General features: G+C 49.0%; 1 protein-coding gene across 1 annotated transcript; it reads left to right on the top strand.

The window, feature by feature from the left end:
- The first annotated feature begins 661 nt into the window (after positions 1-661).
- ZFP64 (ZFP64 zinc finger protein) lies at positions 662-8,766 on the top strand. Its single transcript, XM_066561548.1, has 6 exons — positions 662-746; positions 1,746-1,985; positions 3,320-3,484; positions 3,795-3,857; positions 4,337-4,588; positions 6,778-8,766. The coding sequence occupies exons 1-6, from the start codon at positions 695-697 to the stop codon at positions 8,070-8,072; spliced, it is 2,067 nt and encodes a 688-aa protein (XP_066417645.1). The 5' UTR covers positions 662-694; the 3' UTR covers positions 8,073-8,766.
- The last annotated feature ends 18,107 nt before the right edge of the window (positions 8,767-26,873 follow it).

Genomic DNA, 26,873 nt, shown 5'->3' on the forward strand with positions numbered 1-26,873 from the left:
AGGACAGGCAGGAGGAGAGATGGAAAGGGTGCAGGGATTCCTCTTTGCCATGCCACAGCGGCTCAGCTCATCTGAATCCTGTGCACGTTAATTTAACTCATCCCCTCGGTAGTGTCCAATTAATAACACAGCAAATAATGCACCAGCACACCGGGGATGAAGGCTGGGGCCGGGCACGGCTCTGGGGTTTGGGCACGGCTCTGGGTTCAGGCTGGGGCCGGGCACGGCTCTGGGGTTTGGGCACAGCTCTGGGTTCATGCTGAGGACCGAGTCCAGCTCTGGGGTTTGGGCACGGCTCTGGGTTCATGCTGAGGACCGAGTCCAGCTCTGGGGTTTGGGCACGGCTCTGGGTTCAGGCTGGGGCCGGGCACGGCTCTGGGGTTTAGGCTGGTGCTGGGCACGGCTCGGGGTTCAGGCTGGAGGTGCGGGCACGGCTCTGGGTTAAGGCTGGAGGTGCGGGCACGGCTCTGGGTGAAGGCTGCGGACGGGGCACGGCTCGGGGCTCACCGCCGCCGCTCCGCTGCCTCCCGGCCCTGTCTGCCCGGGCCGCTGACGGCCGGCACCGCCGCAGCCTTGCGGCCGCCACTGAGCATGCTCGGCTCCCGCACATCCGCCGGCGCCGGGCGGCCGAGCTGTGCGAGCGGTGCCGGTGCCGGCGGGCTCGGCCCGCGCAGGAGGCGGCGGCGGGGCCGCCATGAACCGCGGCGGGGCGGGGGCGGCGCCCGCCTTCCCCGGCCCCGTGCAGTGTAAGTGCTGCGCCATGCGCGCTCCGGGGCCCGCGCCGCGCCAGCGCGGGGGAGCCGGGGCCTGCCCGGGCCCCGAAACCTGAGTAGCGCATGAAACGGGCGGGAGCGGAGCCCGGGAACATGGCTGGGGGGCGCGGGGGGAACCCGGGAATCTGCGTGAGCGCCGGGCGGGCGGGAGGGGGGTCCATGGGTCCCGAGCAGTGGTCCATGGATCTCGGGGATGGATGCTCCATGGGCAGTGGTCCGTGGATCCTGGGGATTGCCCACGTGGATTGTCTACGCTCCATGGGCACTGCGTGGTGGTGTCCGTGTGTCCCGGGCACTGATCCGCGCTCACTGGCTGCTGTCTGTGTGTCCCGGGCACTGATCCGTGTTCACTGGGTGGTGCTGTCTGTGTGTCCCGGGCACTGATCCGCGCTCACTGGGGGTGTCCGTGTGTCCCGGGCACTGATCCGCGCTCACTGGCTGTTGTCCGTGTGTCCCGGACACTGATCCGCGCTCACTGGATGGTGCTGTCCGTGTGTCCCGGGCACTGATCCGTGTTCACTGGGTGGTGCTGTCCGTGTGTCCCGGGCACTGATCCGCGCTCACTGGGTGGTGCTGTCCGTGTGTCCCGGGCACTGATCCGCGGTCACTGGGGGTGTCCGTGTGTCCCGGGCACTGATCCGCGCTCACTGGGTGGTGCTGTCCGTGTGTCCCGGGCACTGATCCGTGTTCACTGGGTGGTGCTGTCCGTGTGTCCCGGGCACTGATCCGCGCTCACTGGGTGCTGTCCGTGTGTCCCGGGGGATTGTCCCCGCTCCCTGGGCGCTGTCCGTGTGTCCCCGGAGGGCTCCGTGCAGCGGTGCCGCAGCCCCTGGCAGTGCCCCGCAGGATCCCGAGCCCCGGTGCCCCGCAGCTCGGGGGTCTCGGGCAGCCGCATGTCCGTCCCTGTGCCACCCGGAGCGGTGTCGCCCATCACCGCCCCCGGGCCGAGCTGACCGCGCCGTGTCCCCGCAGTCCCCGGCAGCACCACGGTGCTGGTGGAGCTGACGCCCGACATCCACATCTGCGGCATCTGCAAGCAGCAGTTCAACAACCTGGACGCCTTCGTGGGGCACAAGCAGAGCGGCTGCCAGCTCACCAGTGCCACGGCCGGCGCCACCAGCACCGTCCAGTTCGTATCCGAGGAGACCGTGCCGAGCACACAGGCTCAGAGCACGAGCAGGACCATCGCCTCCGAGACACAAACCATCACAGGTACCCAGAGCTTCACAGGTGCACAAACCATCACAGGTACCCCCAAACCGTCACAGGTACCCAACCCTGCACAGGTGCCCCCCAAACTGTCACAGATACCCAGACCTTCAAAGGTACCCCCAAACCTTCACAGCCACCCAAACCATCGCAGGCACCTCCATGTTACCTGCCAGGTGCCAGCCCTCTGTCCCTGTGTCCCCATCACCCAGCTGAAATAACAGTTTTCACATCAGTTGTCATGTAACTAAGGAAATGAAATAGTGCTGTGCTGCTTTCTTGGGTTTCTTCTGACAATAGTTGCTTAATTTGTTAATTGAGGTACAAGTTCTCTCAGAGAATTGCTCAAGTCTATTGTGTTGTGGAACCAGCTTGTGCAAATTAATTAGAATTGTCGATACTTATGAAAAATACTGAAATTACTATGCATTTTATGTTTTTTTAAAAGTGCTCTAGATGGAAAACACACACAGAATTGCTGTCAGGAACCCATCCAGACCTTTTTATGTGAGAACACTGCATTCCCTAACATTGCTCCCTCAACTAATTGGCAGGAAAAATATTACTCAAAATTTCTGCCTATGTGAAGACTCAAGTGAGGTCCTGATCCTGGAGACATTTAAATAAAATTAGGATCTTGTTCCATGTGTGAAGGTTTGCCCTTCTATATATAGTTTTGTTTTATTTTGGTGTGGGACCTTGCTAAACCCCAAATTATTTGACTCTAATTTGGATAGACAGGTTAAGGCAGGGAATCTGGAAGAGCAGTGAAACAAACTGAATTCAGGGCCCACTTCCAGGAATTTTTGTATTATAATCCCTCAACTCAGTGTGGGTTTTGGGTGAGTCATTTTTCTGCTTCATATTTACTCATCTTTAAAATGAGGACAGTTCTATCCATTTGCCCTTTTGGGCTATAGTGTTGGTTAATTGATTTAAAAGCTGTTACTTTGGCTGAGATATTTTCACCTGTTATTCTTGTGAGTAACAGCTAAAAACAGTAGAGTTGAAAGAGGCTGAACTTTTTTAACAATTACAAAAATAATTTGTGTGATACCTTTTGACAACATTTGCCATATAAATAATGATTTTTTTTTTTTTGCTCATTTGGGCTGTAACACAGACAGAGTTGAAAAACAAATATATCTTTATTTGGTATTTGGAAGAGAAAAACCTTTTTCCTTTCCTCCTCCCCCAGGTAAAGAGCAACCCAGGAACAGGAATGTTGCTGGAAAAAGAAACAGAATAGAGAATTTATGAAACTAGATGATAATTAGATTTTTTTTTATCTGATTAGAGAAGTTAATGCTCTCACATGAAGTTTTTTGTGTGTTTAGTTTCTGCCCCAGAGTTTGTTTTTGAGCATGGCTACCAAACCTACCTGCCCAGCGAGAGCACGGAGCCTCCAGCTGCTGCTGTCGTCTCTACACCACCAAAAGCAAGGCCCAAGAAATCCTCCTCCTCCTCACTGCCCCTGAAGAAACTCAGCTGCCTGTACCCAGGTGAGGTGGGGATTGCACCCATTTGAGTGTGGAGAGCTTTCCTCTAGTGGCACACAGGAGGTTTGATACCTGCAGCAGTTCTGGAGTGAGTTGCCTCTAAGGGGAAGCATTAGAAAGCTCAGGTTCACAGGTGAGCTGGTCACTGTTTTAAGCAGATGTGAGTAAACAAGATGAGGCATTAACTTTCTGTTAACAGTGAATTTTAAATAAAGTGCTGTTGAACATAAACATGTCCTGAATATGGTAATGTACTTTTATTATTTTGCTAGAATTTCCTTGAATTTAGTGATCTTTATCCTCCTATTTTCAGGGTGCCAGTTCAAGACTTCCTATGGTATGAAGGATCTGGAACGTCATCGGCGAACGCACACAGGTCTGTGTTCCTATATTTGCTTTTGGGCTGGTTTCCTCCTTTCAGCTTTTTCACAAAAGCCATTTTCCTATGAAGTAATGTCTCTATAAACAGGATGTAGACATGTCTGTACTTTCTAGCATTGTCCTGGCCTGTGCCTGAGGAACTGCCTGTTGGGGACATGCCCTGCCAGGCACAGCTGAGAACACTGGAGGTTGATTTGAGGCGCAGTTTAACTCCTGGGCGCAAACCATGAGTTTATCAGGGTGCAGTGTGGTGGGAATGGACTCACCTGCTTTGCTCTTTACATTAAAGCAGTTCCATGATTTTAGCTCCCAATTTCAGAGTCGCAAAGTGAGAAGGCTGCAAAGGCCCTGCTGTTTGTCACAGCTACGCCTGCAGCTCCTACAAACGAGTCCCTTTCCTGGTCAGTCTGTGCTTTCTGCTTGACCACACGCCCTCCCCGTGCCCAGGGCTGAGTGTGAGTGCTGCTCTTGCAGGAGACAAGCCCCACAAGTGCGAGGTGTGCAGCAAGTGCTTCAGCCGCAAGGACAAGCTGAAGATGCACATGCGCTCGCACACGGGCGTGAAGCCCTACAAGTGCAAGCACTGCGAGTACGCGGCGGCCGACAGCAGCAGCCTCAACAAGCACCAGCGCATCCACTCCAACGAGCGCCCCTTCAAGTGCCAGATCTGCCCCTACGCCAGCCGCAACTCCAGCCAGCTCACCGTGCACCTGCGCTCGCACACAGGTGGGGCTTTACTCACAGCCATGGCTGGAGAGCTTGGAGGGTCACAGAGATGATTTTAAGATGTGTATAGGTGTTCAGATACCCAACAGGGACAATTTGAGTTCCCAATGAGCGCCCCTTCAAGTGCCAGATCTGCCCCTATGCCAGCCGCAACTCCAGCCAGCTCACTGTGCACCTGTGCTTGCACACAGGTGGAGCTTTACTCATAGCTGTGGCTCTAAGGGTTGGAGGGTCATGGAGATGTTTTTAAGTCATGTATAGGTGTTCAGATCCCCAAAAGGGATGATTTGAGTTCCCAATGAGTGCCCCTTCAAGTGCCAGATCTGCCCCTATGCTAGCTGCAACTCCAGCCAGCTCACTGTGCACCTGTGCTCGCACACAGGTGGGCTTCTGCTCTGGAAGGGTTGGAGGGTCAGATGATGTTAAGTCATGGACAGGTTGCCCAGAAGGGATGATTTGAGTTCCCAATGAGTGCCCCTTCAAGTGCCAGATCTGCTCCTAAGCCAGCCACAGCTCCGGCCAGCTCACCGTGCACCTGTGCTCGCACACAGGTGGGGTTGTCCTCACATCAACAGCTCTAACGGTTGGAGGGTCACAGAGATGATTTTAAGTCATGTATAGGTGTCCAGATCCCCAAAAGGGATTATCTGAGTTCCCAATGAGTGCCCCTTCAAGTGCCAGATCTGCCCCCACAGCTCCAGCCAGCTCCCCGTGCACCTGCGCTTGCACACAGGTGAGGTTGTGCCCTTCTAACCTGGGCAGGTGAGCCCTGAGTGAGCACCTGGGAATGCTCATGGCTCTCTGGTATTTCCAGCAGAATTGGATTTCTGTGCCATTCAATATTCCAGTAGTTGGGAAGGGATTTTAGACTAACCTTTCTTTTTGGCATTTCAGTCTGTTGCATCTTAAGCAATTGAATTATGCTAAAACTCAAGCTTGAGTTTTGTTGCTTCTTTTTCCAAAATTTATCTTTTTCCAAAATTTATCTTTTTTTCAAAGCTGTGTCACACACCGAATTTTAGGAGAAAAGTAAGACTGGTATGTAGAATATATTGCTTACTGGAATTAAATTAATCATCCTCTAGAAGGCGAGTGTAATCTCCATTGCTCAGAGCGAGATCATCTTCACTTGTTGAACTAGTCACTAAACATCAGCTTCCTGGTAATTTGAGTGAAACTACTCTTAGAATTAATAATCCTGTGGTCAGACACAAATTTTTGTCTAAATCCTGGCAGTGTCAGTTAGGGATGGGGAGAAATGTAAAGAAATAGAGAGGAGGCCACTCTTTAAACAAACAGAACCAGCATTTGCTATATTCTTCTTCATATATATAGTGCTACCCTGTATATGAAAATTAAGTCATTGAAATATGAACTGTGCCTTCATCAGCAAAAGAGATAAAAATTCAGTGGCTGAGCATGCAGCTGAGGCTGTAAAATAAACTAGATGAACAAACAGTGCATCTTCATTAATAAAGTCTGTTTAATACAGATAGTACACCATGTATCTCAATTATTAAACAGATACATGGATTAGCACAGTAGGCCACAACTTGATTTGAAAAATATGCAGCTAAACCTATGACATATGTAGCTGGATAAGCAAATTATGCAAAATTATACAGCTCTCACAAACTCTATAAAATATTAACTTCTAAAATAAATCAGCCATTTGCAGTTTGATTATTAAAGAGGATAAATGCTTCTTGAACTAAATACACTTTCTTTTTCTTCCTTTCATCAAGAGTGTCTTAGAACCTAAAAACACAATTCTTCCACTTGTTCAAAGTAATGCCTACCTAAGGACTTCATCCTCAGGTGAAAAATTCGGAGAACTGTATTTTTATATTTAAGAAAGAAAAGGGAGTAGTTATTTAGTTAGGTTGCTAAGTTTGCTTTGGATTCTTTTTTAATGGCTTTAGAACGGCCTCACTGGAATTGATTAGGGATTAGCAGAGCTCCACCTTAACATGGTCATGGATATTGTGACACCAGCCTGCAGATACAGAAAATGCAAAATAACGGGTTTAGATCTGAGTGTGTCAAACCAGGTGATAATCCTGTGTCACAAAATTTCTCTTGACTTTGAGAACATGTTGGGAGTTCAGGACAAGGCAGCTGTTGGGGCTCCATCCCAGCAGTGGCTCCTGGGATGTAACCCCTGTGTGACCCCTGCCTTCTGTTGGCAGGAGATGCCCCTTTCCAGTGCCAGCTGTGCCCCGCCAAGTTCAAGATCAACTCGGACCTGAAGCGGCACCTGCGGGTGCACTCGGGGGAGAAGCCCTACAAGTGCGAGTTCTGCGAGGTGCGCTGCGCCATGAAGGGCAACCTGAAATCCCACATGCGCATCAAGCACAGCACGGAGAACACCCTCAAGTGCCCCGAGTGCGACTTCCAGTGCGGCAACAAGACCAGCCTGCGGCACCACATCCGCAGCCACCAGCCCGAGCAGCCCGTCAAGTGCTCCGAGTGCAGCTACTCGTGCTCCTCCAAGGCGGCCCTCAAGGTGCACGAGCGCATCCACGGCAAGGAACGGCCCTTCAAGTGCGACCTGTGCAGCTTCGACACCAAGCAGCGCAGCAACCTCACCACCCACGTCCGCAAGGCCCACGGCGACAGGGCCAAGGGCGGCAAGCGCTCTCCGGACAAGAAGGAAGGAGAGAGGCCGAAGCAGGGCGGCTCCAGGCAGGTCGCCAAGCTGGACGCCAAGAAGGCCTTTAAGTGCGACCTGTGCGACGCGTCCTTCGTGCGGGAGGACTCCCTGCGCAGCCACAAGAAGCAGCACAGCCTGTACAACGGCTCCAAGAACAGCGAGCTCGCCGTGCTGCAGCTCCAGATGGATCCCGGCCGCCAGCCCGGCGCCCCCATCACCGTCAGCCACCTCCAGGTGCCGCTTCAGGCCGCTCAGGTGGCCCCGTACAACGAGGGCAGAGTCAAGATCATCGTGGGCCACCAGGTGCCTCCTCAGGCCAACAGCATCGTGCAGGCGGCCTCTGTGAACGTGGTGCCGCCGGGGCTGCTGGGCGCGGCCCAGGAGGAGGTGCTGGGCGGCGGCCGCCTGCAGCTGCTGGGCCAGGTCAGCGTGCTGGCCCCGGCCGCGGGGAGCGCGGGGGACGCGGGCCCGGGGGCAGAGCCGGCCGTGCTGCTCACCGCCCACGAGCAGGGCGAGGCCGGCGCCCTGCACCAGGCCCTGCTCCCCGCGGCCGCCCCCGGCCACGAGCCCCCCGCCGGCCAGGCCTTCATCGCCGGCTCCGGCATCAGCTGCTCCGACCTGGAGGGGCTCAACGCCCTCATCCAGGATGGGGCCACCGAGGTGACCGTGGTCAGTGATGGTGGGCAGAGCATCACCGTGTCCACGGCTGCTCCTCCTCCCCCCATCTTCTCGTCCTCATCCCACACTGAGGGCCCCAAGCAGAGCTACTCCATCATCCAGAGCGGGGCTCACACGGCCCTGCTGTGTCCTGCAGACTCCATCCCCGATTAGGGGCTGCTCTGGGCTCAGGGGCTGCTCTGGGCACAGTGCTGAGCCTGCCAGGAATGCACAGCACATGACTGAACACAGGATTTGTCCTCCAGAGCCTCCACGCTGTGTTTGTCTGTACACAAGCATCTCGTGTGTGAGGAGGAGGAGGGTGTGTTTGTATTTCTGTGCCTCTGCTGCAGTCAGAGGCCCTGCTCCTTGGGAAGCAGCTGTTGCCAGTGTCCCCAAGCAGTGACACCCCGAGTATGGCTCCTGTTCTGTGCTACCTGAAGAAGAAATCCTCCCCTTGTGCTGAATTACCTCCACAGCAGCCTTGTTGTTTGATGCACACACAAAAAGACGATAACCTGAGCCCTTGTGGAGTTTGCTGGACTGAGGTCTCTCAGTTCTGTGCTCTGTGTGCATTCAGTGCTCCTGGCAGGGCTCTGAGGAGCCCCACTGCTGGCTCTGCTCCAGCCCAGGTGAAGTCCGAGGGGCTGCTCCTCAGTATCTGTAGAAATCAGAAGCCCCTGGCACTTGAAATGCTGGTGCAGAGAGCAGGTGACTGTTTTCAGAAACTAAAGGAATGTTGTTCCTCTCTCAGTAGTAACTAACTCTGTTAGCAGCAACACAAATCCTCTCTGGCGTGGTGATGGCTGTCAGAGTGCCTGTGGGTTAAAGAGAAAAACAACTGGAAATATATTTTTTACAAACACTACTTACCTTTTGTTTTTATTTTGATGCTGCCTGTTGGGAGTTGCATGGGTGGTAAAGGTGTGTTACAGTTTGGGTCTTCTTTTCACGTTAAAGGAAAATACTGAATTTCATTTAAATTTTTTTAAAATCTTCTAATCCAAGGTTTTTCACTCCAGCAGAAATTCAGGTTGGATCACAAGGAGATGGTAATTTATTATAATATTTAAATAATATATACAATATCTATTAATTTATTAACTATAATTTATTAATTAAATTCTTGATATAATTAAACAAATTAATCAGTTTGTGGAGTAAATATTATTAATGAATAATTAATTATTATTTCTTATTCATTAATTATATTTATTATGGACATTTCTCTGATGAAAGAATCCCAGGCTGTATTTTGAACTATGCAATTGCCCGTGCAAAGGTAGCACAGACTGAAAGCGGTGAATTTGCCCATCCTTGGTGGTGGAGGTGAACTCTGCAGGCAGGCTTTCCTCTGCTCCCAGTGTTCCCTGTCATCCATAGGTGGTGCCAGAGGCCCAGGGAAGCTCTGGAGTGTGCTCTGGCTCCTGGATGATATTTCCTCTTTAATGCTTCCCTGTAAAAACCATTCAAAATTCGGCTTTTTGAGACGTTACCAAAAGCTCAGCTGTGAAAATCTCACTTAAGAGAAAAAGCTGCAGATAAAAACAAATGTCCAAAGTTTTCTGCAAGAATTAACCTCACAATTCATGTCAAATTGATAATATTTTGCTCCCTGTTAACGAATTTCACCCTGTTCATAGTTGCCGTCTGTACAAGGTGGGCACTACAGGAATGCTAAAACCCGAGGGATTTTGGCAAAGCTGCACAGGGCAGTTCAGCTGTGCTTCCCTTGGCCAGGGGTGTCCCCTCCAGTCCAGAGCCACCCTGAAGATGCCACAGCTCTGTTATCTGCAGCTGCTCAGGAAGCCTCGAGAACCTTCTCAAGTAGGAAACCAGTAGATCTGTCATATTGTAGAGACTCACCTTGGTACTGGGCCTCAGAGATAAACAGGAAAGATAAGGAAATGGTGTGAGTGAATAGGCAGAGCTTAGTGCTGCTGCTCCAGCCTGGTGTGGCTGATTGCATCATGTGAACTATCTAGAGGCTTCTTCCTCCACCCTGAGAAAAACCAGCTGAGAACCGAGGCTGACACGGGGGCAATTTCTTTTCAATTTTCCCTTCCAATATTCTGGCTTGATTTCTGTGTGTGAGTGACAGTAATGGTCCGTGTGGTTTGGAGCTGGCAGGAGCAGATTGTTTTAATCTCTGATGTTCACTTAATACATTCTTCATGTTATCAGCAGAACCATCCCAGGAGGGAGCCTGGTAATTCAGAACAAGTGTCTCCTGTAGAGCTCTCCTGCTTCTGAGCACATGGTAAATAAATCCTATCCCTCGCTCTCCAGAGTTCTGCCATGACCTCAGAGCTCTGGAGCAGGCTGGCTCTTTCCCAGGCCCAAATATTGGGATGGATTTTTGTTCCTGCTGCCTGGAGATCCCCAAGCTCCCCTGGTAAGTGCTGGGCCCAGGAGCAGAGCTCAGTGTTCCAGTGCTGCTCACCCAGCACAGCCCTGGCTCCAGAGGAAAGGGACAATCTGGATATCCCACCCAGCACAGCCCTGGTTCCTAAAGGGAAGGGAAAATGTGGATATCCCACCCAGCACAGCCCTGGCTCCCAGAGGGAAGGGACAATCTGGATATCCCACCCAGCACAGCCCTGGTTCCTAAAGGGAAGGGAAAATCTGGATATCCCACCCCAGAACAGCCCTGGCTCCCAGAGGGAAGGGAAAATCTGGATATCCCACCCAGCACAGCCCTGGTTCCTAAAGGGAAGGAAAAATCTGGATATCCCACCCAGCACAGCCCTGGTTCCTAAAGGGAAGGAAAAATCTGGATATCCCACCCAGCACAGCCCTGGCTCCCTCAGAGGGAGGTGTAAATGTGGATATCCCAGCCAGCACTGCCCTGGCAGGCTCTGCTCTCTGCACAGGTTTTTCCCAGGTTGCCCATGGGCTCCCAGGTGTGAGTTTATGGTGTGTCACAGCCTCCCTCCTGTCTGGGGATGAACTCCTGCCTGCTCAGAGATCTGAGGTTAAACTGGGCAGGCAGAGGTGCAAAACCTGTGTGCATTTCCAACCCAGCAACCCCAGCTCTTGGGCCTTCCCAGCCCTTTGGGGTTTGCTGCTGTTCCTGACACTGCTTTTTAAAGCCAGACTCAGTTCCACACAGCTGATCCTCCAGCAGACCTGCTGAAATGTGCTTTTCTGCTGTGCTTTTGTGAGGCAGGAGCACAACAGGAAAAAAGCTGAAGAAAAATTGTTTGGACCCCTTTAAGTGTGTTTTGGGGAGGCTGGTTCTGACTGAGCCCTAGCTCAATGTCCCCAGTGGGGTTTGAACTGATTAAACCTTATCACTGGTGCTGTATCTTTTAGGTGGCTTTGATAAAAAAAAAACTTTAACTGTTATTTGCATCAAAATGGGTGTCCCATGCTCCAAACCAGCCTCAGGTGTCCCATGCACAGGTGGATTCCTGGATATGCCCAGAAAGTGCTCCTGGGTGAGGGGATGGGACCAATTCCCCACCTCAAATGAAGCCTCAAAGCAGCAGAACAGGGCCCAAAGCTGGCTCTGTTGGGAACTGGGGAAAACCAAACTTGAATTGAATACACGTGGGGCTTGCAATTGAAAAATGGTAATCAAAATCTTTCCCAATCATTTTGGGAATGAGCTCTTTATTACTGCTGTCATCTGACTGCACTGGAAAGTACCTTCTGTTGTGGGGTTTAAAATGTCAGAGACATGCCAAAATATTTTCTCTACAATACAAAGAACAGGAGAAAGCTTGGGGTTTTTTTTTTTATTTAGATACCTTTATTTTATGCTGTATTTCTGATTCTTTATTTGTGTTTGAAGTCAAAACATAATCAGTCATCCTTTTTGCACTGTGCTATTCTGGTGACTGCAAAAATATTTTCTGTGTCCTCAATGCAAGACCTCTATCCTATAATTTCAGGAATATTGACTGGCTACTCTAATGGCTTTTTACATCTCCAGTTGGAAAATCTTTAGCCTTGTTATTTAAATTTTAAGAAGAGAAACCAATATTGTTACAAGAAACTGATGTCTCCTGTCACTTCCCCAATGACCTTTCATGAGGTGATAAAGGTTTCTATAGTGACCCGCAGAAATGATGTCTCAGGTATCAGCGTGAATTAAAAGTCTGTGGCAGGAAAAGCTTTCTTTTCTCTGTCTCTCAGGTATCCAGTTCTGCCTTTGTCTTTATTCCAGTGGCTGGACATGGAGAAGGACTCATAAAACATCCAGTATTTGGTTACAGGGCTGTCTTTAGAGGCTTCACAATGCTGTAGGGAAGGAAAAACGGCCAGGGCAAAGCAGAGATGGATTTTTTACAAGCTGTGTCCATGGGACCACTGAATTCTGTACCTGTGGGATCAGCCAGTTTGTTCCACAAGGCTCAGGAGCTGTGTTTGCCTCTCTAAATCCAGGAATTGTCATTGACTGCAGATTCAGCTGTGACAGAGGTGTTCAAGTTCCTCGATTCAGACCTTGTGTAAACTTACCTTTAATTCTGAAAGTGAAAGTTTTATTTTAAAGACACAAGGATGCATTTCTGCCTTCTTGTGCTGCTGGGTGAAACAACCTGTTATCAATGTCTTCCAGTTTATCCAACCTGATGTGAGACTCCTAAAAAAGCCTTGGAGAAACCTCCAGCGTTTTCAGCTTGAGTTTCCCATTGATGTCCTCCAAAGTGAAGGAAAGCTGATAAATCTTTGTGCTGTCTGTACTGGCAGGGTTTGAAATCAAGGCTGGCCCTGGTCCCTGGTGCTCTGAGCTGTCAGACAATTTTCCATCACTTTGCTCCCCAAGCCCTGGGCCAGCAGAGGCAGAGCAAGGCCAGCCCTGAGCCCTCACCTCCTCTGCCTGGTGGTTGTATTTGCACTTTCTCCATGTCAGACTGAAAGAAAAAATCCTCCCCACACCTTTTCCTAGCACAGCTCTCAGCTTCCTCCTCCCAAAGAGTGGCTGCACTTCCTGCCACAATTAATTATTGGCCATAATTCATGATTCTATCAGCAATATCAGTACATCAGCTATCATTCCTGCACTGGAGCTGTGCTGCTGGACTCTCCACCTGCAGAAGGTGCCTCAGAAGGATATGGTGAGGATGGGAATAACTTGGATACCTCAGTGATGAGCCAGATGCAAATTCCCAGATAGATCCTGGAGATAGTCACATCTCCTGATGGCCCAGAGGAAAATCTGAAAGAACAGGAATGCATAAAGCTCAGCTGCATAATGCATGGCAGTCATAATTAATAGATTAAAATTCTTTGTGAAACATGCTATTTTATTCTAATAAAGGGAAGGGACTACAAATGGTGACACAGTTTTAACAGAGCAGCAATGTGAGATGCCATGTTAGAGTTGTAAAGCTAAAGAGGTGATAAAAATCTACCTCGGGTTTAAATTTTTACAAGGCTGATGTAAGACTTATTACCTTAAATAGCAGCACTTTTCCTTGTCTCTGGGCACGTTGGATCCTTCTGGCTCTCAAAGTACATTGAATTGCTGGGGCATTATTAAAAACTTGCCAATCCTCGCTGCTCAGTTCTGCCTAAAAAGTTCAGGATTCATCCCGTGAATCACTTTGCCTTAACAAATGTTAAATTTTGCTTTTGTTGTAAAATCATGCAGATCGGCCATTGATAGAACTTTAATTGGCTGGGGATGCTCATGATTTTTTTCCTTTAAAAAAAAAAAAGCCTGCCAGCAAAATTGCTTTTTGGTGATGACTCTGCTTGAAAAGTGCTCTGCAGGGGCCCATTCCCAATTGATTATCTTTCACAGCTAATAGCTTCAAAGGCTATTTGGTGGACAGTCCAGTTTTACATTTAAATGTAAATCTCGATAGCCTTGACAGACTGATGGTCAGAATAAAGAAAGGTAAAACCAGTAAAATGGATGTACAGCTGCTATAACTTTCACCAGCTCCTCCAGGGGCAACTGGAGTGAAATTTAAATGGTTGCAGTCTGACAAAGCTCTCGGGAGGGGATGGAGGGTGGGAATTCCCTGGGATGCAGCATTAATAAGGTGCCGAGTGGCCTGGCAGCCCTAAAAGTTCAGTGTGGTGTCAGTGGCTCCCGTTTGTGCTGGCTCTGGGGTCAGGAGGGGAGTTCAGAGCTCTGGAGCCACCTGGGCAAAGGCAGACCTTGGATGGAGCCACAGCAGGGACGTTCCTGGCCAGGGCAGGGGACACATGGCAGGGGGGCCCAGCCCTGCTGGCCTGGGCATGGCACAGGTGCCACAGCCCCCTGGGACCAGGGCTGAGTGCGACCTGAATTGTGAGAGCCCTTAAACCCCAGAGCCACTGGGCTGCAAGAGACCTCCAGGATCACCCAGCCCAGCCCAGCCCAGCACCTCGGGCAGGCCCTGGCACCCAGCGCCACATCCAGGCTGTTCAAACACATCAGGGATGGCGACTCCACCACCTCCCTGGGCAGCCATTGCAGAACTTCATCACCTTTCTGGAAAAAAACCTTTTCCTAATCTCCAAAATTTCCTAATATCCAACCTAAATTTGCCTTGGTGCAGCTTCAGACTCACTAGAGTGAGTGCTCTCATTCTCATCCATCCTCCCTGGGAGGAAAGGAGGACAGGGAGCTCCTCAGCCCCCAGACACCTCAGCAGCTCTGAGGAGGTGCCTTTTCCCTCATTTTTTAATTTTTTGTTGCCATGGAAACAGAGCACAGACACTCACTGCTCCTTCCCACTGCCTGCTCCTCAGGGCCAAACAAGTCTAGAATTTTCCAGGCTCCCAAAGGAAGGGAAAATGAGGGAGAGGAAGGGAGAATGGTCAGTGTAGAACCCGTTGAGAAACTGGAGCTCAAGGAGGGAATGTCTGTCTAAGGAAAACAGGGAGGTGGCTCAGGGGTACCTGGGAATGGGGAGCTGTTTGTCCTGGGGGACTGGCACCCTGGGAAAACATCCCTTGTTCCCTACTGCCATTTTCCTATGGATTTCTGGAATCTTCTACATAAAGTAGAGAGAAGAGAATGCTTTTGTTTAAATGAAGTTTGAATTCCACTCCAATGGCACAATATTCCTGTGCAGTGGAGTAAAGGGCATCTAAACATTTTTGGTTTTTCTTCTTCATATTTTCTTTTATTTTTCCCCTCTGGATGGTATTTTGTTGGGTTTTTGTTGTTGTTGTTTTGGGGTTTTTTTGTTTTTCTTTGTTGTTGTTATTTAACTTGATTTGGGTTTTTTTTGTTTTCACCTTTTACAGCTCCATAAATCCTCTGCACCAAATCCCAAACTCCCTCAGGAGTGCTGGCCAGCACATTGATCATGGCAAAATGGGATCAAACCCAGGCAAAACCCACCTGCCTTTTATTTGTCCTTCAGGGCAGCACCATAAATTAACAATGATGCCCCCCAGTGAAATCACCTCCTCCTTCCAACACCAAATTCATAAAAACACATAGGACATGTTTAACACAAACTGACACTTGTTCCTCCTTCCCCTGCTAAATTCACTGCCCCATTTTTTATTTATTCAGGATGCACAAGGCTGGGGAATCAGTAGAGCAGAGACCCCCCAGCCACGTGGAGAAGGTTTGTGCCAGGCAGAGCTCAGGGGATGGATGGGATGGGATGGGATGGATGGGATGGGATGGGATGGGATGGGATGGGATGGATGGGATGGGATGGGATGGGATGGGATGGGATGGGATGGGATGGGATGGGATGGGATGGGATGGGATGGATGGGATGGGATGGGATGGGATGGGATGGGATGGGATGGGATGGGATGGGATGGGATGGGATGGGATAGGAGGGATGGGATAGGAGGGATGGGATGGGATGGGATGGGATGGGATGGGATGGGATGGGATGGGATAGGAGGGATGGGATGGGAGGGATGGGATGGGATGGGGTGGGATGGGATGGCATGGCATGGCATGGCATGGCATGGCATGGCATGGCATGGCAGCAGAGCAGGGGCACCCCTGGCACGGACTGGGCAGGATTTTGGGGCCCTCCAGGTGGGCACAGGGAGGGAAGCCCAGCTGGCCCCTGGCAGTGCCTGAGCAGCTGCAGAGCAGTGGCAGCAGAGTACCCCAGTGGGAATGAATCCCCTTTTCCTCCCCAGGTAGGTAAGTCTGCAATAACAAATCCAGCTATCAATCCAACAGCTGTGAAAAGGGAGGATCCATAAAACCCATGGGCAGAAATACAAGTTTCTAGGTGTATTAAGCTCTGAATAAATTATACATGTGGCCACTGAACTCTGCAGTGATCTTTCCATGGATTTCAGGTCAGATCCCTCCTTAAAATCTGCTTTGTGAAATGACTGGTACAGAAACCAGAAACGAGCAGAAGCAAAAACTTGACTTGTTCTTTCACCTTTTGGCAGTTTCCTGCTCTGGGTTCAGCTTTCACCGATTTATTCCAGAGGCCTTTGGCCCATTGGTGCAGAACTGGTCAATTTGCATGTGCAAATTTCTATAATTTGCCCTGTCTCTGTTCCATTGTGTGAGTTCAGTTTTTGCATTTGGTAAATAGAAATACTTTGTATTTGGAGAAAAAACTGGGCCACACACACAAATCTTCTGTTTACTACAAGTAACAGCAAGTAGTAAAAAAAATAAACAAACATGTTCCCCATTAAATCAGCATCAATTCACACAGAAAATCCACTTCATCAGAGGTTTTCCCTTTTGTGTCTGTCCATGTTATAAAGATGTTAATTTCTTTAAATCCCAAGGACTATCATTGTTTTAGCTCATATTTAGACACAGAGACTGTACCATAAAATTAAGAACATTCCTCCCTCTCCCTCTGCACTGTTATTAGAGGAAAAAAAATCACAAAGCAGAATTTCCTTGAAGGGGACTGCCCAAAAACTTTTAAATTTGTAAACATTTAAGAGCCATACATAATTTAAATATCGAGTATAATGTCCTGCATTCATGCTGGGTAAAACTCTGGGTGTTGATTACTTTTCTGTGAGCTGTTTATTCTGAAGGAGCACGGTATCACCGAGGCAATCAAAGCAGTTTGGGGCATGGGGCTGTTTAGCATCCTGCTGATGAGTTATGCCATCAATACCAAACTGATTTCCAAGATAAACCCAACTGAGGCATAACAAAGCCCGAGTGATGGCCAACTGTGCTTATGTGATCATCTTACAGTGGTTACACAGCTCAGAGCTGCTTTTATCACCGGCCTGGTGATGCATTTATTGTGGCCTTTGCAGAGAAAAGGATTCAATTAAAAAGGCATCGTGGTGTTATCAGCCAAATTCTTCAGCTCAGCTCCTGGTCGTTAAAGCAGTTACTCGGTTTACACCGAATGAATCGAAGAAAAATGGAAGCAGGAGTGATTTGTTAGAAAAGCAAATAGATGTGGGTACAGTTGCAGAGGAGGACGTGAGCATCTCCCATGTACAAACAGCTGCTAATCTTATCAATGCACAGATGCCTCCGTGCTGCATTTAAAAGCAAGCTGCCTTTATTCCAGCTCCCACTCCATTGAAATCTGCTATAAATACCGACTTTATAACACTGACCCAATGTATAAATTGCTCAGTTCAAAAGAAAAGCTTTTTTGGAGGAAGGGGGGACCGGAGTAAAGGCAGTGTGCTGTAAAAGCTAAGTGGTTTTATTGGCACTTTAAAATAGCCTTTCTGCTGGACTCTGTCAGCTCTGATTATATATAACAACACTGGTTATGTATTAAAAATGTGTGTCAATAGCTGTGGTAGCACTGTGATTTGTCATTTGTGTGCCAGAGGTCCCAACAGGCTCGATTGACAAAATCTGGCCATGGCTCAGAGGGATCACACAGGGGGGATGTGTTTGGCTGGCAAGTTGATAAAAGAGGAGCTATCTCAGTGATTTAAACAAGAAACTTCATGGAAATGCCAGTGCAGGCTGCACTTGCACGCATCTCAGAGCCCTCTCCTGATGCCAGCAGAGGAGCTGAGGCTGCCACAGGGCAGGAGCTCCTTGCAGGAGTTTGTCAGTCAGGTGATGAATTAAACCTCGAGTAAAGAGTAAGGGCAAGTGAATTCTATTTACACAGGACGTGCAATGCGTGCCCTCGTGTGCAGAGCTGTGAACTGCTGCTCCCAAAGCACCTCTGCAGAGGGAGTCCAGGTGTATTTGTGTTACACCTTGTGTTTTCCACTGACTCAAAAATACCAGACCTTTTTTTTCTGTGAGAGTACAGCCAGGATGGAGCCACTCAGACATCTCATCTCTCCTAGACGCCCTGAATAAGCAGCACTGAAAGCAAGCTGTATCCAAATAGCTTCCACAGAGCAGGCAGGCTTTTCAAAGCCTGCTTTCAAGCCAGGAGTGGATATAAAACAGGGAATAAAGCCTCCCTGCACTGGACACGAGCAAAGCTGTCCTCAGGCAGCAGGTGTGGAGCCTGTTCAGTGCAGGGAGGGCAACCTCTGCTTTTCAGCAGCTTGTTCAGCCTGCGTGTGAGCTCACAGGCTGGGAAATGAAACATCCCCCAGGACAGCTCCCCCTTTGAATCCTCTCAGCTGTATCCTACATAAATTACGCTGTGCTGAGACTGGAGGAAGTAATTTAATGCTGGAGCTCTGCAAAGGCTCTGGCTGCTGCTTGTGCTGAGGTGTAGCTGTGTTATGCATTACAGACAAACAGGGACTTTTGAAGACCCCCCCCCCCCCCCTCTTCCTCGGAGTCTCCCACGGGGGTGAGATCAGTGAGATTTTGTTGATAATTGCTGAGTACTTTGGTTTCTCTTCAGACCATCCTCAGCTGAGGGCCAAGCCCAGAGGATCACCCAGCTGCTCCTCGTCCTGGCCGAGATCTCCACAGGTGGAGAACGTTCCCTTCATCCTTTTTTCTGGATATTCCAGCTCCACCACCCCCAAACCCACCTCAGGTGCATCCTCCAGGCCTGAGCAGTGCCTGTGTGAGAGAGCTGCTCCCTGCTTCGCTGCCCTCCTGGGCACCACCCTGTGTGGTGTTTGCAGTGCTTTCTGCAGCACTGTCTGCCCTGCTGCTGCTCTGGGCCGCCCTCCTAAAGAAAATGGTGTTGTTGTGGCTGCTCACAGCTCTGCTGCAAGCCAGGCTGCTGGGGCCAAGCTCCCAGAGGCTCCAGGGCAGAGCAGGAGCAGCAGCAATGTTTGGAAGCACCTGGGGGAACCTCCCGGCCCTGGGACAGAGTCTCCTGCCCGGTATCAGCCCTGGCTGATAGCACTGAGTCCTCCTGTGGATGGGAAACTTCAGGATTGTCACTGCAGGGTGATAAAAGTGGCCTTGTTCTGCTTATAAAGCACCTTCTGCTCTTCCAGCGGTGTGCAAATAGAAGGTAAATGAAAACATCTTTTGAAAACATTTTTGGTTTAAAGCTCCTTTTATAACCTGGTAGTCCAGAGTGATGGGGACACAACCCAGTGGGGCTGCTCCCATCCTGCCTGCTCTCGCTGAGCACAGGGAAGCAGCTTTCTCTGGGTTTGAGTCACAGCAGTGGCAGCTCTGAGTCTCCCTAGGGAAGTTTCTCCTCTGCATCGATCCACAGCGAAGTGAAACTCAGCAGCCTGAGCTGGGCTTTGCAAACACTCCCTGGAAGGACAAGAAATGTCTCAGACGTGCCCTTCTCTCCTGTTCTGTTCAGAGACCCTGCTGCTCAGTTTACAAGTGGAAAAACTGTTAATAGCACGGGGAGGTTATATTTTTATTATTGTTCTTTTCAAACAATTTGGACTTTCTTTGTAAGCGGCGTATTTTGCCCCAGTCTGTGCGTACCCAGCCGATCCCCAGCAGCGCCCAGGTGTTTGTGGCTGAGCTCTGGGGCTGTGTAACACGAATCCATCCCCTCAGTTCTGTGAGCAGCCTTAAGATGTCACTGCCCGCCTTGGCCGGGCTGCGGCCGCCGTGCGCGGCAGGAAACGCGCTGTTATTTTTAACACATCTCCTCCTCCGGCAGCGACAGACAAGGTGCTGATGGCAACTGCCTGCTCTTGCAGGCACTCATTAACTCCCCGAAAAGTCCCTTTCGCTTCCATTTCCTTCTGCTGAGCCCGGCGCTGGAGTGCCCGGAGAGCCGGGAAGGAGAGCTCACCCTGGGATGGAGATGGGATGGAGATGGGCTCTGCCTGATCCTGGAGAGCCGGGAAGGAGAGCTCATCTTGGGATGGGGCTGGGATGGAGCTGGGCTCTGCCTGCTCCTGGAGAGCCGGGAAGGAGAGCTCATCCTGGGATGGGGCTGGGATGGAGATGGGCTCTGCCTGCTCCTGGAGAGCCGGGAAGGAGAGCTCATCTTGGGATGGGGCTGGGATGGAGATGGGCTCTGCCTGATCCTGGAGAGCCGGGAAGGAGAGCTCACCCTGGGATGGAGATGGGCTCTGCCTTCTCCTGTTCCGGGAGAGCCGGGAAGGGGAGCTCATCCTGGGATGGGGCTGGGATGGAGATGGGCTCTGCCTGCTCCTGGAGGGCCGGGAAGGGGAGCTCATCTTGGGATGGGGCTGGGATGGAGATGGGCTCTGCCTGATCCTGGAGAGCCGGAAAGGAGAGCTCATCTTGGGATGGGGCTGGGATGGAGATGGGCTCTGCCTGATCCTGCTCCTGCTCCTGGAGAGCCGGGAAGGAGAGCTCATCCTGGGATGGGCTGGGCTCTGCCTGTTCCTGCTCCTGCCTGGGATGGAGCTGGGCTCTGCCTGCATCCTGCAGCCCTGCGAGGGCTGGGCACCTTCCCTGGCAGCCTTATCCGAACACCTCTCTGCCTTTCTCTCCCCTTTCCCAGCCTTATCCGAACACCTCTCTGCCTTTTTCTCTCCCCTTTCCCAGCCTTATCCAAACACCTCTCTGCCTTTCTCTCCCCTTTCCCAGCCCTGTCCTTTCTCCAGGTTCAGCACTCTCTGCTCTCCCTGTGCTGAGCTGCTGAGCCTCTCCCCGGGCTCTCCTTGTTCCCAGAGGTTCCTTGGCCAAAATAACCACTGAGAACCTCCAATGATGTTTAAATTAAATGTGTAGTGCCCATCATGCCGACACCCACAGAGCTGGGATTGGTGCCAGAGCTCTCTTTGCTTGAGAAGTCCTTGGGCACTCCAATGAGTTGAGCTGAACATGGAATTTCTACTCCAATGCATTCTGAGATGCTGCAGGTCCCCTGAGCATCTGGCACTGAATCAAGGTTAAACGGGGAAAGAGGTTCTACTTTTCATCCCCTTTGCCCATATATACAATTGGTAGATATAGAAATACACATCTATATTTGAATATTTAAAATCTATAAAACCAGAAAATATTTCTAGGAAAAAAAAAATTATTTTAAAAATGTTTTGTCAGATGTTGCAGTTTGAGGTCTCCTTGCCCTGTTTCCTGCCCAGCCAGTACAACACAGCAGGAACAACTCTATATCTATATCTAATTCATTGGAATAAAATCCATGTATAAATTCACATTAAAGCATACTTCTTTGAAGTACAAATCTGTAACAAAACCCATCACATCTGTTGGTCTGGGATTTAAAAAAAAATTATAATTTAAAAATATTTTTAATTTTTAAATATTTTATTTGATTTAAACTTTTAAATTGATTTTATTTTAATTAATTTTTTATTTAATTCTTTAAATTTTTTTTTATTATTTCCAGGAAAGGCTGCTGTCCGCCAGATTCCCCCGAGTTCTCTGTACTGGGAGAGACTCTGGGCAGTGAGGGGAGCTGCACCCCTTTACCAGTGCTCATTAATTAGGACTGTAAGTGAGGATGGAAAGAATTGCCTTGGTGTTGAGGAGTGGAACGTTGAAGCGTTGGCGTTAAACGTTTAGATCTCCAAGAAAACAATGTATCCACATCTTATAAAATTGATGGCTTTAAAATAAAACAAGTAATGGATGGTAAACAGCAGAGTGTGGAAAAGCACAGCGAGGGAGGGTGTGCTGGCTCTGGGGCAGAGCTCTTGATTCAAGGTTTACTACTCGACCATGGCTTCATGAACCTTTTTGTGACCCCGAGCAAGTTACTCCCATCTCACTATTCTTCCATTTCCTCTTTCTGTAAAATGATATTAATAGCACTTCAGCTGCAGAGCAGGTTTATTGTACAAGGCTTAATGAATGTTTGTCTCCCTGTGATTGAGATTCTTTCCTGCTGGAGGCAAGAATTTTAAGCAGGTTGATTAAGTAGAAAAGGTCCCTACCTGAAGCTATTATTAAAAGCAGAAGGAATAATTTCTTAGGGAATTTTTAATCTTATGTGTATTACAATTGGCAAAATACAGCAGCTTTAGTTCCTCTGCTATTTAGCAACTTTAGTTTTGTTTCTGCCAGAAATTCTGCTGGGGGGTGCTCTGAGTTTTGAAATGATCCAAGGCAGACCCTGCTAAATTCTTCTTGCTCTGAGGAGCAACAGTTACGCGGTGAGAAAATGTGTCACTGTACCAGCACTGCACATGGAGCTCTGGAACTGTAGCAAAGAGGAATTTTGGGTGTTCAGACAGACCCAGTCCTCGTCCCTAAGGCTGTTCCTGTGGTGCTCTGAGGTTTGAAGCTCTGGGACGTGCAAAACTCGGTGCTCACAAGGAGCAAACTCAGCAGCCCACAGAGGCTGGGTGAAAAAGGCTGTGCTGGGTTCAGAACACCAAATCCAGCCAGGAGGGAGCACTGAAGGCAGCTCTGGGACACCCTGAGTGCCTCAGGGAGGCAGCAGCATCCACCTGTGCTCACCTGTGCCGGAGATCCCAGCTGCATCCCAAACGTCCAGGCCTGGGAAAGAGGATTGGGGATGCAATAGTTAGGGAGAGATCAGCACCTGAAATAAATCAGTAAATAAACTGGTAACGAGAAAAATTGCAAGCGTGCATTCTTTTTTCAGAACTGTCCCTTCAAAAATGTCTTTAATAAACCTGGAATTAAAAGCTGCATAAATGTGCAGTGTCCCACCAAACCACCCCTGCAACTGTTATTAGGAAGACACAAACATTCTGCCCATGTCTGAGAAATGAAGGACTAAGGGTGGTAAAAGAGGTCCTGGTCTAGGAAAGAGAATTCCCACTGTGCCCAAAGCTGTGGCTGTGCCCTCCTGTGCCAGCTCACACTCACATTTACCAGCCCTCCCTGAGCCAGAGCTTTGTTCAAAATGAACCTCCCTGCCCCACTAAGGAGGGCTTGCAGCGAGAGGTGCCAGGAGCAGCTGTGTGAGTTCCAGCTCTGCTCTGGGGCTGTGATGGAAAGCTTGGCAAGGATTTGGGCAGTGCCCACGGGAGTGTTGTGGTGGGGCAGGATTCTAAAGCTGCTGCTGGTGGCAGAGACAAAAGCTGGGATGTTTTAAGAGTTAGGCCCAACAGTATGCACAGTGCTGCCATTATTATACAAACAGGGCTTAAAGTCCTTGTCTTTCTCCCTGATGTGTTCAAAGCAGTTGCGCTGATTAATAAAAACCAGGGACAAGTTTTGGGTTTTGTCAGAAAATGGAGTGGCTGGAGTCTCTTCAGAAGCTGAGGGATGTAATTCTGTTAATAACTGCAACTTATAGCTGAGAAAAAGAGTTCCCTTGTTAGAACTGAAATGGCCAACAGAGGCCTTGTAAAACCTGCAGAGAGAGAGAAAACAGGGGGTTGTATAAAGGAATATTTTAACATTGGCCAGCAAATCTTCCTTTTTGTCCCTCTTTACTTTGATTCAGTGCCCTGATGCTTCCTCCTGAACCTGCTCTGGCTCCTGATCCTGGTAGCAGCTGTGGAATGGGCAGATCCAGTCAGGATCAGTGGTGGGGACGCTGCTGAAAGGGGCTCAGAGGTGCTCCTGGGGCACATCCAGAGCTCCCAGGGGAATCTTAAACCTAAAAATGGAGTTGTATTTCTCCTTCTACAAGGCTGATTAAGGATAAACTGTCTAATTAAGAAATGATACTTAAATTATTTTTACTTTACTTCAATGACTAACTACTTGTGGTTTGCAATGTGGAATTCTTTATCTAATTACACAGTACAACCTAAGCTCATGAAGAAGAAGGTGAAGAGGAAGGACTAGCTTCCATATGAAAACTTCCATCTTGTTTTATATATTGCTACATTCTAAACCTTTAAACTCTGAGTTTGTTACTATGTGATATTATACACTTCTATTCAAAGTACACACTGATAATCTCAGTTTTATTATTTAATTTTGGAATTTCTCTTTATGGCCTCAGGTCACAGGTAGTGTTCTCTTGGAGGTCAGTGCCTGCAGCTGCCCCTGCCCAGGGCCCAGCCTGGTGCCACCACCCTGGTGCCACCACCCTGGTGCCACCTGCAAGGGGGCTGCTGTAAAACCCATCCTGGGCCCGTTCTGCTGGGGGTTGGATTCAGATCACAAATTAGGCTCAGCTCTGTGAGGAGACTTTTGAGGGTTTAAATGAATTCATGGTTTGCTGATGTTTCTGTGCTAGCAGTAATGTGCTCTTTCTGTTTGGCAGAGCAGTTAAATGTTCAGTGTCAGCCTAATCCTTCTGATGTCTGGGAGGCTTTCATTTATGAAATCCTCAGGTTATTCACATCCTGCTCATGTAGAAGTGACTACAAAATTAGCATGAAATCTCCCATCAGAAATCAGAGGTTTCATGGAGCTTTTGCAATGAAAGAACAATAACAACAATCATTTCTTGAAACCTCTTCACAATGTCATACTACACTTAGGACGTGTTTAAAACATTAAATAGATCTTTCCTGTCATTCAGTTCTTTCCAAATAAATTGTGAGAGTCTAATTCAGAGGAGGTTTGCTTCCATTACCTTTTGGCATTCTGAGGCTATGATAATCTTCCTCATGCAAAAATATGTTTAATAAGCTATAAAACTGCATTCTGTCCTCTTTTCCCTGTTATGGGGATCCATCAGCATCAGAACTGCACATATAAGCATGTACTCAAATGGAACCTGCAGAGAAAATCAGATTTACCATCTTCTTTCACAAAGAATCATGTTTTTCTCAGGCTGTTTGCAGAGGCTTTAGAACCCATTAAAAACGGAGCTCCTCTTTTACCATCCTTAGTCCTTCATTTCTCAGACATGGGCAGAATGTTTGTGTCTTCCTAATAACAGTTGCAGGGGCGGTTTGGTGGGACACTGCACATTTATGCAGCTTTTAATTCCAGGTTTATTAAAGACATTTTTGAAGGGACAGTTCTGAAAAAAGAATGCACGCTTGCAATTTTTCTCGTTACCAGTTTATTTACTGATTTATTTCAGGTGCTGATCTCTCCCTAACTATTGCATCCCCAATCCCTTTTCTGCCATCAGAGGAAACAATCAGAAAAAGCTGCCATTGCCCCTCCAGGTTTCTCGTTGGCCAATTGGAGTTTTTGGCTCTTTATCCTGTTGATTAAGAGAACAGCTGAGAGAAGTCAGAATGCAATGCATTTACAGAGCTGCCACACCCAGCTCTGCTCTTTGCTTTACTCTGATTAATTTAGCAAATGAAAAACCCCTGTAAACTCACATATTTTTGCCCATAGCTGATCTATAGTTCGCAGTAAGCCTTGGGTAAACGGGCCTGGAGATAACAAAATCAGTACAACAAAGGCTTCCAAAAAGCTCTGTGTTGAAAAGTGGGGTTCTGTAAAGTAACATTTTGTGCTGGGGCACATAGATGGTATGAAATGGAACAGCCCTTTTGGAGAAGCTGCCTTTAATTCGGTGTATGAGAAAAACAACTGTCACTGTTTACACTCCTCGCTCAAGGTAAGCGTGTTTATCTAAAGTATTACCCCAGCCTGCCTTGCAAACACTCCAAGCTTGCTTACCATTTTTCTATATATAGACTGCTCTGTGGAACTGTCTTTATCAAAACTTTGGGGGAAATCTTTAACAGGATCTGAGAGACTTGCCTAATTTATGCAGCCGTCTATTCTCCTCCTATTGATTCCCTCCGTGATATATGTTTATCCTCCCTGCCTGTGAAAACCTGGAATTAAAACCGAAGCGTTTCTGTTTTATGCCTGTAATTGCGGGTAGAGAGGAGATGGGGGTTATGCATAAAAGCTGTAATCTCTTTAGTGAGCTTTAAACAAATCATCCTGTAAATCCCAACACCAAACCACGCCAAGTTTACAAGACAGACGCTTCCAAACAGCAGACCCTTACTTCACCACAGTTTTTTGAAACTATTTCAGAGGCCCATTCCCACACCTTTCGTGCTGAAATACCCAAAAATGAAGCAGCTCCCCGATTTGAGAGGGTACAGAGTGACTGGGGGAGAGACGTGGTCCCCGCATCAAAACCATCCTGGAGAGATCAGCCATGGACGATTTAAATCTTCCCTGGTTTATCTCTTTGTTTGCTGCTCGGAATGCCATTGATAGCTGCTTTGTCTCTCTAATTGTTTTAATTAGCCGCCCAGCGTGCCCCGCAGCGGGACGGGCACCGCGGCAGCTCCGTGCCCTTGTCCGCCCATTGTCTCCTCTCCACGGCTGCTGCTGCTGCCGAGCAGGGCCCAGAAACCTGCCCCGCTTTGCCTGTGCGAGGCACGGAGCGAGGAAAGGCGGCACAGCCGCTTCGGGGACGGTCCCATCGCCGCCGATGGTGCGCGGGTCACACAAAGGGAGCGCTGCCCGCGTGGACTGGGCTTTCCACGAGTCCTGTCCGCAGCAATTAGGCCGATATTTACGGCACTTACTGTGCTCTCCTCTCGGCAGATCTCTTCTAAGTTATTATTTCTTTGGCTCTCTGGTGTTATTTGTTCTTGTTGACCACATCCTTCTTTTGTAAGTGGAAATCTGGATGTTCAATTATGATGTAGATCTGCAACTCGTTAACAGTAAGCTTTGGTGCTGTGGCCGTTTGAAGACAATTCTGTCATTTAACTTGTGGGAACTTTTGGCAGTGTGTATGTTCTGGGGGGGAAAGAAACTCAAAACCCAAAAGTTTGGTTTTAAAGTTTATCAATAACATCAAAACCTCAAAGCCTTTCATAGTGTAGTCTGTGCCGTCCCGTCCCCCCCCTACAAAAAAAAAAAGAAAAAAAAACAAAAAAAAAACCCTCAAAAATTTTAAAAAACAAAAGAAAACGACCGCAGAAAAAGAAACCTGTGCCTGGGATAAAGGAACG

Source organism: Molothrus aeneus, chromosome 17, assembly GCF_037042795.1.
Source record: "Molothrus aeneus isolate 106 chromosome 17, BPBGC_Maene_1.0, whole genome shotgun sequence".
Taxonomy (NCBI): Eukaryota; Metazoa; Chordata; class Aves; order Passeriformes; family Icteridae; genus Molothrus; species Molothrus aeneus.

Bases quoted from the DNA above. Each gene is read 5' to 3' on its own strand.
- ZFP64 (XM_066561548.1), top strand. From the start codon at position 695: ATGAACCGCGGCGGGGCGGGGGCGGCGCCCGCCTTCCCCGGCCCCGTG. The intron at 3,485-3,794 runs GTGAGGTGGGGA...TCCTATTTTCAG, and splicing joins ACTCAGCTGCCTGTACCCAG to GGTGCCAGTTCAAGACTTCC. The intron at 3,858-4,336 runs GTCTGTGTTCCT...CTGCTCTTGCAG, and splicing joins TCATCGGCGAACGCACACAG to GAGACAAGCCCCACAAGTGC.